The following is a 15531-nucleotide window of genomic DNA, read 5'->3' on the forward strand; positions in this document are numbered from 1 at the left end:
TTCCCAAGCCAGGAAAGTGCCCTTGTCACAAAGCCTTTTCCAGGACCCCAGCAAGTGCCCAACACTAATTCAAACACACAGCTCCGTGCAGCAACACAAACCTGTAGAGGCTGCAAAGACTCTTTTGACCCTTCTCTGCTCTTCAGGTTTCTCTCCGGAGCTCTCTCACTGAATGACCTCTTTCCCTGCTCAAACTGCTCACACGCGGGTTTCCTCCAGCAGCTCAGGAACACCCAGGAGTCCTGACACACTGTAAACAGATGGCAACAGACGGCATCACACCTTATGGAGCAGGAGGCAGCTGAAGGGCTGCGCGTCTCAGCGTCCCCCCGCCAGCACATCCCACCACAGTGCCCAGCACAGGATCCACGCCTGCTCCAAGACTTCCCTGCACAAGGAGTGGCTCAGAGCTCTCATCATTCTTAATGTACACAACCAACAGTAAAATGTTAATTCTACATCACAGCACATCTGGACAGGCACGAGCCTCGAGGAGTACAAAAGCTTCACAAGGCAGGATAACATCACTGCAGGCAACAATGGTGAGTTCAGAAGCACAAATCACTGCTCTGGCCACTTGAGCTCAGTGGGGTTTCTTTAAAGTCTGTACAATTTGTTATCCAGTCATTCTTTTCCAATGGCTTGCTCTGCAACTCATTTGTAAGCACCGAAAATTGGGATCCGTGGGGTGGACGCAGGCAGTTGCTTCCCTCTGTCAGCAAGATCTCCTGTACATCACATAAGTCACTGGCAAATGCCCACTTGCTGCTGTGGCAGCACCATTTGTACGCTACTGAATTAATCTTATTAGGAAGCATTAGATGCAGAGCATCTATTCCTAACTTCCTTTCATTTGTATAAATACGTTGCTCTGCCATGTTCTCTAATTGCTTAACATCTGCTAGAAGGAAGAGAAAATCAACACATTATGGCAAGAACAAACTGTAAAACCCTCCTAAAAAGTGAAAATGTAGAAGTGTTTTATAGGAAGGGTTGAGAAAACCAGGAATGCCAAAGCCAAAAAAAGTAAAAGCCATTCACCCATCGGGTGAGAATCTTCGTCATCAAGATTCCTGCACTAGGACAATTCAGTTCACTCACCTCAATTTCAGCTTTGGATTAGAGTGTTAATTCACTGTAAGTGGTGGTTGGCCAAAACTCAGCTCCTGTGAAAACAGGAAAGCCCAAGAGCCACAAAGCCCATGGACAAACAAGAGCTACAAACCCCAAAGTGTCTCCTACAGCACAACTGCCAGGGCATCGGGGCACTTCCGAGTCTCAGGTTTGTGTCGGCTTTGGTTTCCCATTTCTAGGCTTGCTGAAGCAACTTCCTGGTGAACCCACCTGAGAGAGACACAGCTTATACTAGAGAGAAGCAGCCATGGTTAACTGGCTAGGTCCTCGCACTGGCAGGAACAGAACAGCTGAAAAGACAAGCTGCTCCAATCTCTCCTTTTTGCTCCAGTCTCTATTTTAGCTCCTGTTTGAAAGAGGAAAACAAAGCCTAATTTTCCCTAAGCCCCTGTGAAGTCCCACGGTGCAGTCCGACCCGAGTCCATCCCTCGCACGTTTCCACCCCATCCTGACAGAGCAGGCAGATTTTACTGCCCAATTCCATGAATGACTCTTAACCACAGGCACAGGGGCCTGCGAACAGCACTTCATTCTTGTGAGCTTTTTTCGATAGCTTCTCCGTTATTGCCATTCTTTGCCTCACTCAGCAGCGGGCCAAGTACAACCACAGACCAAATCATGTGCAAATGGAGAACTTACCGGCTTCAGTATTTTCCCCTCCATGTTTTGTAAGCTGAAGTCAAACCATTCACTGATAGAAGCAGCTTGTAAAAAGGGGAAAAAATACTTCACTTCCAAAAGGTATTTCATCCAAAATACTATTCATGGAGCCTGATGCTCTGAGACAAAGGCAGAACGGCAACAGGAAGAACAGAGTATGGTGTAAGTCGGCTCACATGCTGTCAGCTTTAGACTCTGCACCTCCCTGTATCTTCCCAAGCCACACATGAAACACTTGCAGGCCCAACTTGCAGGAATTAAGGATAAGAAATGTAGATGTTTTAAAAGCCAATAGATCTTCTGGCCGGCTGCCTTCAAAGATGTCTTATTTTTAAACCACAAAACCAAGGCCCATGTCTATGGGAAAAGGTGACAAGACAAACAGCAGTGGATGAAGATGATCACATTCTTCAGCGTCATTGGTCTGCATATAATTCAGTCTCAAACCCACAGGAAACAAAACAGGTTATCAGAGTGCAGTGAGCAACTGACTGCATCCAAGAGAACTGACCTGGTGGTGAGAAAGCCGACGCGAAGCAAACTCATTCCTGATGTAGTTATAATCACCACAGCAAGGAGAAAGCCACAACCCCCAAACATTTATCCGTGCCCGCAGCCATATGCACAGGTGCCACATCCTGAGCAGCGCCACGCAGCATCCCCCAGAGGGAAAGGGCACAGGAGCTGTGAGAAGGGCTGGGACATCACACGGGCAGCACGCGTTGAGAGAATTCATGTTTCATGATCAGGCTGGGGCGGTTCTGCATGGACTCCCATGGGTGACACTCGCTTTGCACATCTGAGCAAGCACAGGCTGAGGTCCAGATTAGATAAACCTCCGAAGCAGAAGTTTATTGGGCCGAAGGAACACGGTAACCACACAAAGGTTATGAAGTTAAGTGCGATCTGCAGCATAGGCTGCACTAACAACAACTACCTGGGTTAAAAGGAAGGGCAAGAATCACAAATCTCAGTTTTTCCCATTATATTTCCACATGAGTAAATATTTCCCCTTAGTTACTAGAAGTAGGTGAACAAACTGGAAGGTGCACAGTGAATGGCAATGGCCCCCCAGGTCCTGCTCACAGACATTGTGCAGATAACTGAATCTGTTCTTCACTTGTTTGACCTCTACTCTCCACATCCTCAAGTCACAACCACCCCTACAATCTGGCTGATGGACACCATTTCATTTCTCCACCCTCACTGGAGAGACACCAAGATAACCAGCACAACACACGCTGGGGTTTCTCCGGATCAAATTGACCATTTGTCTCCTGTGGCTATATAAAGCTTTCAGGCTGCTCTTTACCTGTTATTTGCTCTAAAACATGAACACTTGAATTGCTATCAAAAAGCAAACGCAAGAGACGCTTGCTGCTTGATGAAGACAAGGCTGAGGAAGAATGAAGAGTCTAGATGAAAGCAATCTGTCCTAGCTTCTAGCCACTCCATCACTGTGTAACAGCACAGCTTAAAGATGATGGGACACTATCCTGGTATCAAGTACAGGGCAAAGACTGAGCTTGCAAGAGCTCACCCTTCATAGGCCGTGGAGGCAATTCACATCCCTGTTCCTACAGCAGGGAAAAGCCAACTCATCGAGTGATTACTTGGTTGAAGTCACACAAGCTCTTCGCAGCACAGATTTACTGGCTCTGAGCCAGTGCCACAGAGGAGAGCGCAGGGTGGCCGCAAGACCTAAGCACGTTCTTTCTCCCTGGCCCTTCTAGAAAGCCTCCCCAAGAAGCAGGGCCCCTCAACCAGCACTGTCACCACGCTCATCAGACACACTGCAACTGGGCAGCGCCGTGCCACACCGGACGGTCTTTTCCTTGCCAAAGGACACACTAATTCACACGTGGATTTCTGGCTGCAATCATCTCCCTTTCAAAGCCCAGTCCTTTACTGGGGGCTGCCTCTCAGGGAACACATGAAAATTGCCACTCGGGGACTCCTGTCCCAGAGGACAGGGACCCAGGGATGCAGCTCCCCAGAACTTCTTCCATACGCAGCAAGATGAACCGGAAAGAGCGGCAGAAAGCAGCCTGTGAAAGCCACTCAAACATTACGAATGCATCAAACAGGGGAAACAAGCTTCAAGTTATGCTCAGTATTTGTCCTCTTTGCACGCCTGGGAGGAGCACATCCTGCAACTCACCTTCCCTTACAAATGGCCACACAACGGGGAAGGAAAAAATAATGGAAGCATGAAATCCAAACCCTGCATCTGAAGTGAGCTGTGAAACAGCGAGGGCAGCACAGCTGGATCCAGAGCACAGAAACCCAGTTTAGTGGCGAGGACCAAAGCACCTCCCCACGCCCAGGAAACCCCCCCTTCACAAAGGGAGAGGGATTCAGTGCAGTAACAGACAGGCGGCTGGGTAGGAAGAGCAGTGCTGAAGGCACAGGGTGCAAAGCACTCAGCAGCAGCAATTTGTACCAGATTAGAAGTTAACTCTTGGCAGCAGCAGAGGAGCAATTACAGGCAGGAATCTGGAGCCAGCTTTGGCTCTCCTTTGTTCCTCTGGAAACAGAGCAACTTTAGGGAAGTTACTGGGCTAACGCGGAGGAAAAACGCTAACAGCAGACTGCAGTGCTCCTCCGAGCCTCATCAGACAAACACAGAGCCGCACATTTCACTGCTGCTCCTGTGCAGTCATTTGCTAACTGGCACGGGCTCCCGGGAAAACGCCAATACCGCTGCTCGAGACCGGCACTCTGGCCGTCCTTCGTACACCGACAAACAGGAGCAGGCCCGTTGTCAACCACGCAAGCCAGGCAGCTTGCGGGCAGCTTCTGCTGCCTGAGCTCCTGCGCAAGCAGCGGAGCTTTACCGGTATGAAGGCAGAGGAACATCTGAACTGAACCGCTCTCAGCTAGGGAAGGTCTGAAGTCTCGGGACAGCTCGGTCCTAGCCAGGGAGTGTTACGAAGCAACCACAACTTCAGGGATACCAGAAAAAGAGACATGCCTCAGCAGGGCTGTGGACCAGGCCAGCTCAGGACAGCTAAAGTGAGATACCTGCCCCAGCCCCAGAGGGGTAGGGGCCTTTTCCAGATGCTGTCAAATGGGGGCCAGAAAGAGCAGGTGTTTCTTCAGAGCCATTTCTATTTACTACAGCAGACACTGATTCAGGATGAAGGGAGGCTGGCGATGCTATTTGGATCAAACCTGGTGGGAAGGCAATTGGCTCAGCCACCTGGCACACTGGGAACAGGAGCAACCTCAGGCAGGCAGCCAAGCTCGCAGCGCAACAGAAGGGGGGGTTGTTTGTTTCTTTATTGCTAGCACGGACGGGACTGGGTTGGCAGATGGAGACAGCAAGGTTTACACCGGTACATAACCGGCATGCTACGGACATCAGTAGTTTGCAGAGATTTTTGGACTGTGCAGAGCTTAGCACTTCATCTGTGTCACTGCTTCGGGCACACACACCGTTTCTGCACCTGCACTGGAGCTGTACAATGCCTGGCATCACTCAGAGAAAGCTCTCCCTGCGGTTAGGGCACCTTCCATGGCTGACTGCTAGCTGGAAGCACAGCAGTTCTGGGCAACATGGCAATGCCGTCACTGTCCCCTGCTCCTGTGGCTAGGAACAGGCTTGGCCCAGAGCCATCCTGCTGGAAAGAAGCAAGCTCAAGGTGAGGCAATCCTGGAGAGCTGCTGAGCCCAGAGCCATCTTACAGGACTGCAGTGCACAAATAAGAGGGGTATAATGACCTGAAGAAGCAGGTGCATGTTTTTATAAAAGCATATTGCTCATCTGAATTGGATCCAAAACTCTTCAACCACTTTATATTTAAAAATGCAGCTTCCCATTGCTGGAGCAAACAGCATCACCTGCCTTTCTGTACTGCCTGTTCTTGAAGGAGATCGGCTATCAGCTATCAATTGCAGCAGCAAGCATCTAATTTGACTTTGGCAGTGAGATGACAGTGTCTTGAATGCTAAATTACATCTGCAAAAAGGTCAAACCCATGGATACCTGAGCATTTACATAATTCAAGCAGCTCATCATCAGTTGCCTCTTTTTTTTTGCGCTACTCTAAGGCAACAATTTGACCTGACTTTTGGGAAAGTGACTTTTAGTGGGTAATGTTCTTAGGTTTGACCTTACTTCTGTAGTGTTAATCACTGCCCATAGTAACTGCTTGCATCTTCAGAAGGAAAAGAAGGCAATTAGTTGTAGGAATCAGCCCTCCCCTACAATCACTGTAATAAACCAGGAACCCCTGCCCTGGAATGAGCAGCATTCTGTTGCCTACCATAACCTCCCAGACCCTCCTCCCTTCATAAAGCAACATGGGGCTATTCAATAGACTGTTACATTGAACTGGCAGCTCCTCTGCCAGTGTAAACCAGCGCACAGTGCTGAAAGGCATGCTGGAGCAGGCTGCTGGGCAGGCACCACACAGCAGTCCAGCAGACACGTTCATTTCTCAGCAGTGCCACTGATTTCCTGAGCAACTTTTGCAAGCCCTAATGCAGAAAACACTCAGTATAATGAGAAAGGATGTGTGCGCCCTGTTCAGAGCAAGGCACAGTCAGGTCCTTCAGGTCCCAGTCCCATCTGTCTTATTTTCTGCATACCAGCCGCTTTCCCCCTCGGTGCCTCAGTTTCCTTCCTTTCCCCCAAGAGGCTCAGGCTGTGCAGCAGCACAGGCTGACTGCTTGGGTGCGCAGGTCCAAGCGTACCTCACTGCTGCAACCTCTTCAAGCTTTCCTCATGGTTTATATTTTGCAGATGAATTGCATCTTTGTAATTAATCTTCCTCCTTATAACTCTGTATGTTAATTACCATGATTATTTCTGGTAATTCCACTTTATAAATGTTCCTAAAAGTGTGAAGTGCTGGCTGCACTATGTGAAATGAAATCTCTGTTCAGGAAATGCAATGAGAGAGCAGAGAGGGCAGGGCAGAGTCTTCAGAAACTGAAATGAAATTATAGTAAGCGACCAGCATTTGGTTCCCTACTGAGCTCCTCCTGTCTCATGGCTCCTTAGCCTAATGGCCATCAATCAGAGCAGGAGCATGTTGACCTTGCTTGTGCGCAAGGCAGAGATCACTCACTCACAGACCATTCCGTCCCCATCACGTCTACAGGAAGAAATCAAAGATAAGCCAAAAGAAAGTTCCCTCTGAGCAAGTACATTCCTTGCTTGCTTGGGAAGGGAAATTCAACAGATTCCAAGTACACTGAACACCTGTGCCATCAGCAAAGGAAACCCAACACCCAGGTGTCAATCACCCTCCCTCCTGCAGCATCACAGCTTGTCATGTTATGTAGCACTTGTTCCAGTGCCCCACAGCCAGCTATAGTGGTCTGCCTCATCAGCCCGCCTGCTACTTCCCTCCCAGCTCATTTCTCCACTTGGATTCTCCCTCCATATGAATTCCAAGAGGTTTCTTTCTTGTTTGAAACCTGAAAGCCATGTTTAGGGTTAATAAGTATCTCTATCAATAGAATATTCAGTCAGTACGAATAACCATCACATCTCTCCCCACCCTTCTGACTGATGATAGCTAAATTACTTCTAAACATAGCCCTTAAAATCTGCATTAATCCTGTCTGCTCAAACGCATTGGGTTTATTGACAGCACGAAGATACAAACCAAGCACCTGCATGGAACACTAGCTTACGGAACAGGAAATAAGAGCAATCCAGGTTAAACACACCTTCTATTAACCTTGTCTTTTGGGTTTTACTTCTCTGAAAGCCAAGACTACCACTAAATAATCATGTCATTTCCAGTCATTCTGGACTTCAGACTAACTAGAAAACAGTACCACTTCCACTCACATCATATTACTCCCCAGCTTGGAGAAACATAACCAGACTGAGAGCTTACTCAGAACACTAAGAGGTTAACGACAGTAACAGGAAATGGAATCTGAGAGTTCTGTCCAATTAAAAAGCACTCACAGCTCCATGGTACCCAAACACCGCAGCCGGCACAAGCCGTTCACATCACAGCTGAAAGCAATCCTCCTTAGCAAGCCTGGGGAGGATCTTGGAGAGGCAGTAGGGAACAGCAGTCAATTGTCTATGACCACATCTGTTTATGCCTGACTACACCCAACGAAAGCAGCGCTAATCAAGAGCAGACTCACAGCTCTTTCTATGTACATACAAGTGCAGAACATGCAGCTATAGGCAGTTTTCTCTGCTATCAACAGTGCAGCAAAAACCAAGGCATCTTCCACAGTGAACCGGCTTGTCTGGAGGAAGCCTTTCAAAGAGGACAATTCAGGAGCAGGTAAGACTGGAGTCTTCAGCTACTGGCCTCAGCACCATTTAGCTGGTACACTGTGCTTTCAGAAGTCCACCATAAGCCTATAGATACATATCTGAAGTCAGTCCTGGTTTGCTCTGGTGTAAATTACAAATAACTCCATTAACTCCCAGAGTTACATCAAAGCAAGAGGCAAATAAGGCCCTGATCATGTTCGCTCTAAGGACAGCCTGTCCATCACAGTTTGGGTTAATGCACTTTGCTGCTAGATCTGGGCTGTTCGCCATCAGTAGTAATTGGATTGCAAGAAAGGCAGGTATCTGGTTCCAAACGACATTTTTATCAATATCTGTCTGTTTACAGGTGTCTGTCATAACCTTCAAATACACTTAAATAACTCATTCATCCAAGCATTGAACATATGCTGGGAAGAAGATTCATCAAGCAAATGCACAACTACTGCTCAAGTTTTTGCCTTCCAAAAAAACCCACCTTAATGGAAAACCTTCCCTTGCCTGAAACTGAGCAGCAGCGTGGAGCGCACAGCCAGGAAACGCAGCGTACATGGGGCTGGTGAAGCAAGCATTCACCCCAAGAGGGGGTTTCAATTCCTTCTTTATTTTCAGCAGGAATTATTATTCAAGGCTTTCAAACGAAAAGAAGCACAACTTCCGGGAGAGTTCTTTGTTTCCTCACCAAACAGCGGTATTTTGGATTCACACATACTACAGCACTACACTGTGAACACTGGAGCCCAGCTCCACCACACGCTCACTGCAATGTAAGGACCAATAATGACCTCTATTCAGTGCAAAACCTTGGTACTGCATCCCTTCTGGATTCTGATACGGAAACATAAACCTATCAACACTCAGAGCCAAACCTTTTAGCCTCTCCTGAACCAGAGAGAATCAGACCTTCTGGTGCCCAGCCTGTTTAAATATCTAGTGACCCCAGACACACCTACCCCAACATCACATCTATCCACACAGCCCCCACGACAGCACAAGCCATACAGCAAGGCCTTAGTCTGTAAATTCAGACACGCATTAGAGGGAAGTCCCAGGATGCTGGAAGGAGAACAGGGGATCCCAGCTCTTGGATTGGCACTGCAGGTTCCCAGAGCACAAACAAGTACAACTGCCGCATTTGGCACCGCTACATGTGATGCTGTTCAAATGCCAGGTTTAGACAAAAACGCTGCCAAGCCCACTCAGCAGACAACGTGCTCACTTAAGGAATAGCCCCATCCTTAAAATGCCGATTCCTCAAACATTCCAGCCTCCACAGACTCATTTCTATTTATTCTGCCTTGCTAATGACCTCACAAATTAGAAGGCGGCTTACGTGTATCAGATTAAACCTCTATGCCAATGTCTCCCATGTTCTAGTTTAATATTAAATCTAATTAAGACAGCAAGGAGGTGGTGAGGGGGGAGGACTGAAACCTGGAAAGTGTCACCAGCAGCTCCTTTTCAACATCTGAATTGGAATGGCTTTCAGCCAGATGAGCAATTACTCCAACAACAGACAGGGACAACCCATGCATGCGAGGCCCATATGTTCCTGCCTAGCCCCAGCAAGGAGCACTAGGAAGTTCTGTCACTTCCCACTGTTCTCCGTGCAGCTCCAAGAGGCACCCCATGCTCCCATCGCTAACCTCTCCACTTCCAAACCCTTCTGTTCCTCTAGCTTCTGACGCAGCTGCCAAGTGTCACTTGCAGGAGGCAGCAGGGATGGAAAACCTGAGGTTTGTGTCATCTCTCTCTGCTCCGGCTCAGTGGGTAGGATGCTCTCAGAGCCAGCTTCCCCCAAAGCCAGGCAGCACAGCAGCCAGCCTCAGCTGGGACACACAGGCCAGCACGCTGGGGTGAAGTGACCTGGCTTAATGCCCCCTCAGTAAACACACAGGATAAAAGCAGCCCTTACGATAGGCAGCACAAGAGCTCCTTGCAGCAGCACAGATGTTAACGATGATGGCATTACAGAAGAGCTCCTGTCCAGAGGGGTCCCAAGCCCTTGCACTGTTCACACCAGCACTGACGGACACGTCCTGGTGATCCCAGTCACTGTGCCTCAGTGCAGACAGGTCGCTGCCCTGCGAGAAAGGCAGCTTCCCAGCCAGGCCAGCAGCAGCTCATGTCCTTCACACTTGTTCAACACGAGGTTATGCAGCTTTAAGCCTCCACGACATCCTTGCTGTTCTGAAGTACCGCAATATCCCGTCCTGCAGGGCACATACAGCCAGCCGCACAAGAGCTATAACTCAAACCCTGTCACTGTCATCAGGGCAGCAGATGACAAATCTGTATGTGGACACTCGTGGATGAGGTACCGCTTGATCAGCTGAAGTTAACGGTGCACATGCTGCTAGCACGTTGCACTAGCGCAGTAGCCACTCTCTCACGGATTAAACTAATACTACTTAGTAACTGATGCACATCAAGCAACCGGCAGTTACTGACGGGCTGTGGTCCCTGCAGTTAACATAATTGCTTAAGATACAGACACACTCTGACAGCTGGAGTGATCTGATCGCTCCCAAGCGGCAGGGAAAGAGGCTCAGAAGCCCAAGTCTCACATCCACCCCAGGAGGCAGAGGGCTTCAAGTCTTCTGCCTCGTGTGACCACGTCATGAGCCAGGTTCCCAACCTCTCCTTTTGAAAGAAGAGCCACCACAGTGATTCTTCTAAAGCACCTCATGTCCCCAGACCACATGAAATCAGAACATCTTACATTAATAGTAGCTATTGCATATTACATTTACACAGAGCCCTCTGTCCAAGGATTACAGACTCTTCAAAACTTAATTAAGCTGTATGCCCCCCATAAGGGGCATTAAATTCTCTGTCAGCATTTTTAGGCTAAAGCACTATTTTACAGCAGTTACTAATCGGCTGTAGGTTTCAAGTTCCTCACCCAGGGAAAGATTCAATTGCTGCCTTTCCAGCACAAAGCTTAAAAATCAGGATTCTTGGGGCTTTCCATTTAGGTTCTGCCATTGGTTTGCTTCCCTAACATTAGGCAGCAGATACCTAAGGGATTAAAACAGGAACCTGAGAACAACTGGCTACCTGCTAGAGCCTCAAGTCTGAAATTAGTTGTTCAGGGCTAACTCTTCCTCTGGATGCTCTGACACTGCATCTCAACTGGTTTGTTTCTCACTGTGCTAGCAAGCTCCATCTCTGCCCTCTTGATCTATCTGCACGGCTACCATGTAAGCAGAATGAGGTTTGTCCTGATGTTCTGGGCATCACAGATACCACAAAGACACAGGTACCACAAAGGCTCCTGTGTGACTCCGGTCTGGTCCCCTGGTGCCATTCAGTAAGTCAGATTTGACTCTTGCTAAACACCACCTAACACAGCAAGAGCCCAACTAAGATCAGACTCCCCAGTGCCACTGCCATAACTACACTGAACTGTCCCACTTTGTCTGACTCCCACCTGAACCTTCTGTTGCTTTTGCTCCTTCCACATCAAGAGCCTTCTTTCCCATTTCTAAATGTGAGCAGAAAGTCAGGGTAGTCAGAACACGGACAAACCAACCCCTTTATTGCAGTGTTCTGACCGCCCATCAAAGAGCGGGACAGAAAAATCCACTTCGTTGGAGTAGCTACACAAGATCCTTTATATTGTGCGGAGCTGGGACTATGGCCTCACATCTGCAGCCGAGGTCAAAGGGATTTACGCACACACAGCTGAGACCTCCCATGCCTCAATTCCCCCAAGCCCAACGATCCATGGGTTATGCTGACTGATCTTTCCACATGTTGTCAGATCCTGCAATCTGCCAAGGTTCTATCCATGTGACCCCTGTCACAGTAAAAGCATTGTTTATCCTCTGTGGAGAGCAGTGGGATTTTTAGAGGATGCACTATGGAAAACAGCTCTGGTTTTCTACTGCAAGAGAAGCAAGCAGATCATTTTCAGGCCCGCTAGGGAAGCCAAGTGAAGCGGAATCCACAGATCTCCCAGGGATCTGCCTATGCTAAAATGACCGCAGAAAGAGTTGTGAATGCAGGGAGCTCATCTACTGCCATCTGGACATAGCATGGTCTGGGGGAAAGTCTACCAAACAGCTGGGAAAGGGACTGCCTGAAGAGCAAGCAAAACACACCAACTGAGATAAAGGGTACCCCTGGCAGAACAAGCCTCCTTCAGCTCTCTAACTTGTGTTGCCATGGACCCCACATAGTAAATGGTTTCATGTCAGAGCATTGCCACCAGGCTCAGCACCAAGGGTACAGGCTGATGGGCAGAGGCAGAGTCCCCGCTTTCTTTTGACCCAGCCAAACAGGCTTCCCACTTACAGAACCTTGTGCTCAGCCCTCAGTAACGCACTGCCATGGTGAAGAGACGCTGTGCCGCTGGGAAGAAAAGGGTTATGAGGACAGGGTTTAAAAATAAATCAACTTTTGTGTTGTTTTGGAAGTAATATATGAAAAAGATTTGGTTGTAAAAGGCATTGTATAAATGGAGGCACTATTATTGTTTGACAATAAAAAACCCAACAGTTTTCTTGTATTTGCTTGGAATAAAACCATATTGCAGATGTCTTCAGACAGGCTTTTTAACTGCTTTCCACGGCTTAATTTTCCCTTTTAGGTTTTTATTACGTTTAAATTAAAATTATGCCTGTAAGCAGTCAAGGGCAACTTTTAACAAGTTTATCATTGCTGAACTTTTCATTGCTCATCCCTATCACCTTTGCTCAGGAGCCTGTGAACAAAGCTTACCCCTTTCCCCATACCCCTCCTCTTCTCTGCTTAAGCACAAATGATTCTCCCACCCTTTGTGCTTCCTAAGAAACTCCTTCTCAGGGCATGTTATCGCCCTAATTGCGAGAGCCCTTCTGTACTGTCAGCCAGAACAATGCTTTTTAGGAAAAAAGCTACCCCAAGAGTTAGAATGTAAGGAAAACATGGAACTGAGAAAGAAAAGCACCTTTTCCACTGATAACAGACATGGTCAGGAAGAGCAAAGCCAAAAATACCACCTCTTCCCAGAGCTAAATTTTAGCTTAAATAATCTTGGAACAGGAAAAGGTCTCTTGAAACACCGCAAGCCACCTGCATCCTCAGATTTCAACAAGAACCTGGCCAGTAGTTCTGGTTACTACCAACGGACACTACCCTCCTTTATCCCCTTTCCTGCAAGCACAACAGATCCTGCTTCCCTCCACAGCAGCACTTCCGTACTTCTGGAGTTTTCTACCGATTTACACTTTCTGAAAATCAGAACCAGGGGCTACAACGCTGGACCGCGTCCTCAGAAGAGCCAGTGAGTGGGACTACCCCCCAACAGAGCTGATGGGTGGACTGAATTCGCTCAGAGATTCCAACACAGACTAAAAACCACCCTGCATCACAGCAGCGCCCAACAGCAGACAAGGGAGGAGACGTTCAGCTGCAGAGTGTGTTCTGTCTGAACAGCCTCTCCTCTACCTCCTCTGGGACACAAGAAGAAAGCAGCTTTCTTTTCGGAGTATTGCTTTGAAGTAGCCCGAGTACAACTGTTTGGCAACCCCTTTAAAATGAAAGCTGCATCTGAATAACCAAAGCTCACTAAGCAATACCAATGGGAAATACCTCCACAGAGACTGCCTTCCTGCTCTTGTACCTTTATTTTCAAGGTTCTCCACTTCAGTGGGGGCAGCTGCAACTGCCGCAGGCCAAATTAATGTGGCATGTTAAAGAGGAGAGCAGCACACCTGCTCTCTAATGAAGATTTTACTTCTGTTGCTATATTTATTCATGTTTCACTCAAACTAAATTAAATGCTATGCAGACTCAGAGCTGCTCTTTGCTTATGGGGAAACAGCAAGAGCCCCCAGGTACATCTAAAGCACAGAGTTAGGTAAATAATCAAGTTACCTCATATACTCTCATTTAATTCCCATGCCTGGATTTAGTTCCCATTTTCTGGGTTGAATATGTCTTGTTACATTAGCTATAACCATCCCATTAAAATTATCTTCAGACTGTTTGGGGGTTCTCTTGATTAATGAAGCTTCCTCGGATGGATTCTCCCAGGACCAACACATACCAGAAACAAGAGACACTTCTGTGTATTTAGCAGTTTTGTTGCCAACAGATGCACTGCCAGGTCTGTAAAGCTACAAACACCTCAGTCACAAGAACAGACTAGAAAAGGTTCAAGCAGCCCTAGTAGAGTAAGCTCCAGCAATTGCTCACTTTGCTTTGCAACAGGGACCACTTTGGGATAAGAGCTTTGTCCCTCACCACTCACCTTAACCATTCCATCCTTAAATGCCTCTGAAACGTGCGCGAGTGCCTGTGCTTCCCCCAGGCCTGAGCTCTGTGCACAGATTAATGAGGTGTTCCAGCTTTCTCCAAGGATGCCATTATGATCTTTACTGGAACGTGTTTCTACATTACATCAGTTCCGTTGAAAACTTTCACATAGATTTGTAACGCTATAGCCAATGTACTACAAGCATTCCCAGAATAAAAACGGGTTTCAAAACACACTGAAGAAACATAGTACTGGTAATCTCTGATTTTAGCCGTAAGAGGTAACCAGCAGATATTAAGATGCAGCTTGAACAAAGTGAGATTCTCCATATGGCTTCAAAACCCATCTTATTTGCATGTTTCTATGCAAATCGAGATGGTCATCAGGGACTCTTTCAGATGCTCACACCTTTCCCCCAAGCCTCCACCAGAGTAAGCCAACCTGCACTGCTCCCTTTGTTTCCCACTTAAAGTGGAACAACTTCCCTTCTCTCGCAGTTCGCCAGCCTGAGCTGGAATTCAGGCAAGCAACGTCTCAATGCAGAAAATTATAAACGCAGACTTCGCACTCGGTGGTTATTTCAAAGCCACCCCCAATTTAAAGCTTATGACCAAATATTACCTACACGGCCACTTCTGCCCTGTGCCCCTTGCAGTGCCAGGGAGCACTTCACAGAGCTAAGAGGTTAGCGCTGTGTGTTGTGACTGCTCAGCACTGATTTAAAGCCCAGGTCAACACTCACACCTCACACTAGTTTTAATAGTGAATGATTGTGGTTCCCATTCAGGGCTCAGAAAAGATGCCCTCAGTAAAACTGAACAATCGCAGTACGCACCCAGGGGATTTTCAGAAGGCCTGCCTTCACTTCCCTCAAGAGATGAGACAAATCTATCCTTCTTGCTCATTAATTCTTTGTTAACTTTTGCCACCAATAGCCAGCCATTTGTCCTGTAAGCTAAGAAAAGGCTCACAGTATAAATGAACAGATATGGTACTTATGAAGTTAAACTAAGTATGATGAATGAACAGTGCTGGAATATTAGCTGGAAATAAAGAACAGCATCACTGGTTCATCAGCTGGGGGGGGACGGGACACAGAGAAGAACAGAAGCCATACTCAGCAGATTGTTTAGATAGCAAACATTAACTCTGACAGGTTTTGGCTATTAGGAGCTGCAGCAGCTCAGCGTGGAGGCTTGTGCTGTTTACTTTGCTTATTAACACTTGGGGTGCATGTTTG

The 15531-nt window shown here is 47.6% G+C and overlaps 1 protein-coding gene across 2 annotated transcripts in view; it reads right to left on the minus strand.

The window, feature by feature from the left end:
* The window catches only part of CSMD2 (CUB and Sushi multiple domains 2), a 292865-nt gene that overhangs the window by 276494 nt on the left and 840 nt on the right, over window positions 1-15531 (minus strand). The window contains exon 1 of one of the 2 annotated variants that reach the window (XM_065698009.1): window positions 14286-14334. The exons of the other annotated variant lie outside the window; for it this stretch is intronic. Within the exon in view, the coding sequence (XP_065554081.1) occupies window positions 14286-14294 (9 nt within the window). The 5' untranslated portion in view covers window positions 14295-14334. Of the gene's footprint in view, window positions 1-14285; window positions 14335-15531 lie in introns of those variants that run through there. 2 annotated transcript variants of the gene reach the window in all.

The sequence above is a fragment of the Lathamus discolor genome, chromosome 18 (assembly GCF_037157495.1).
Source record: "Lathamus discolor isolate bLatDis1 chromosome 18, bLatDis1.hap1, whole genome shotgun sequence".
Lineage (NCBI taxonomy): Eukaryota > Metazoa > Chordata > Aves > Psittaciformes > Psittacidae > Lathamus > Lathamus discolor.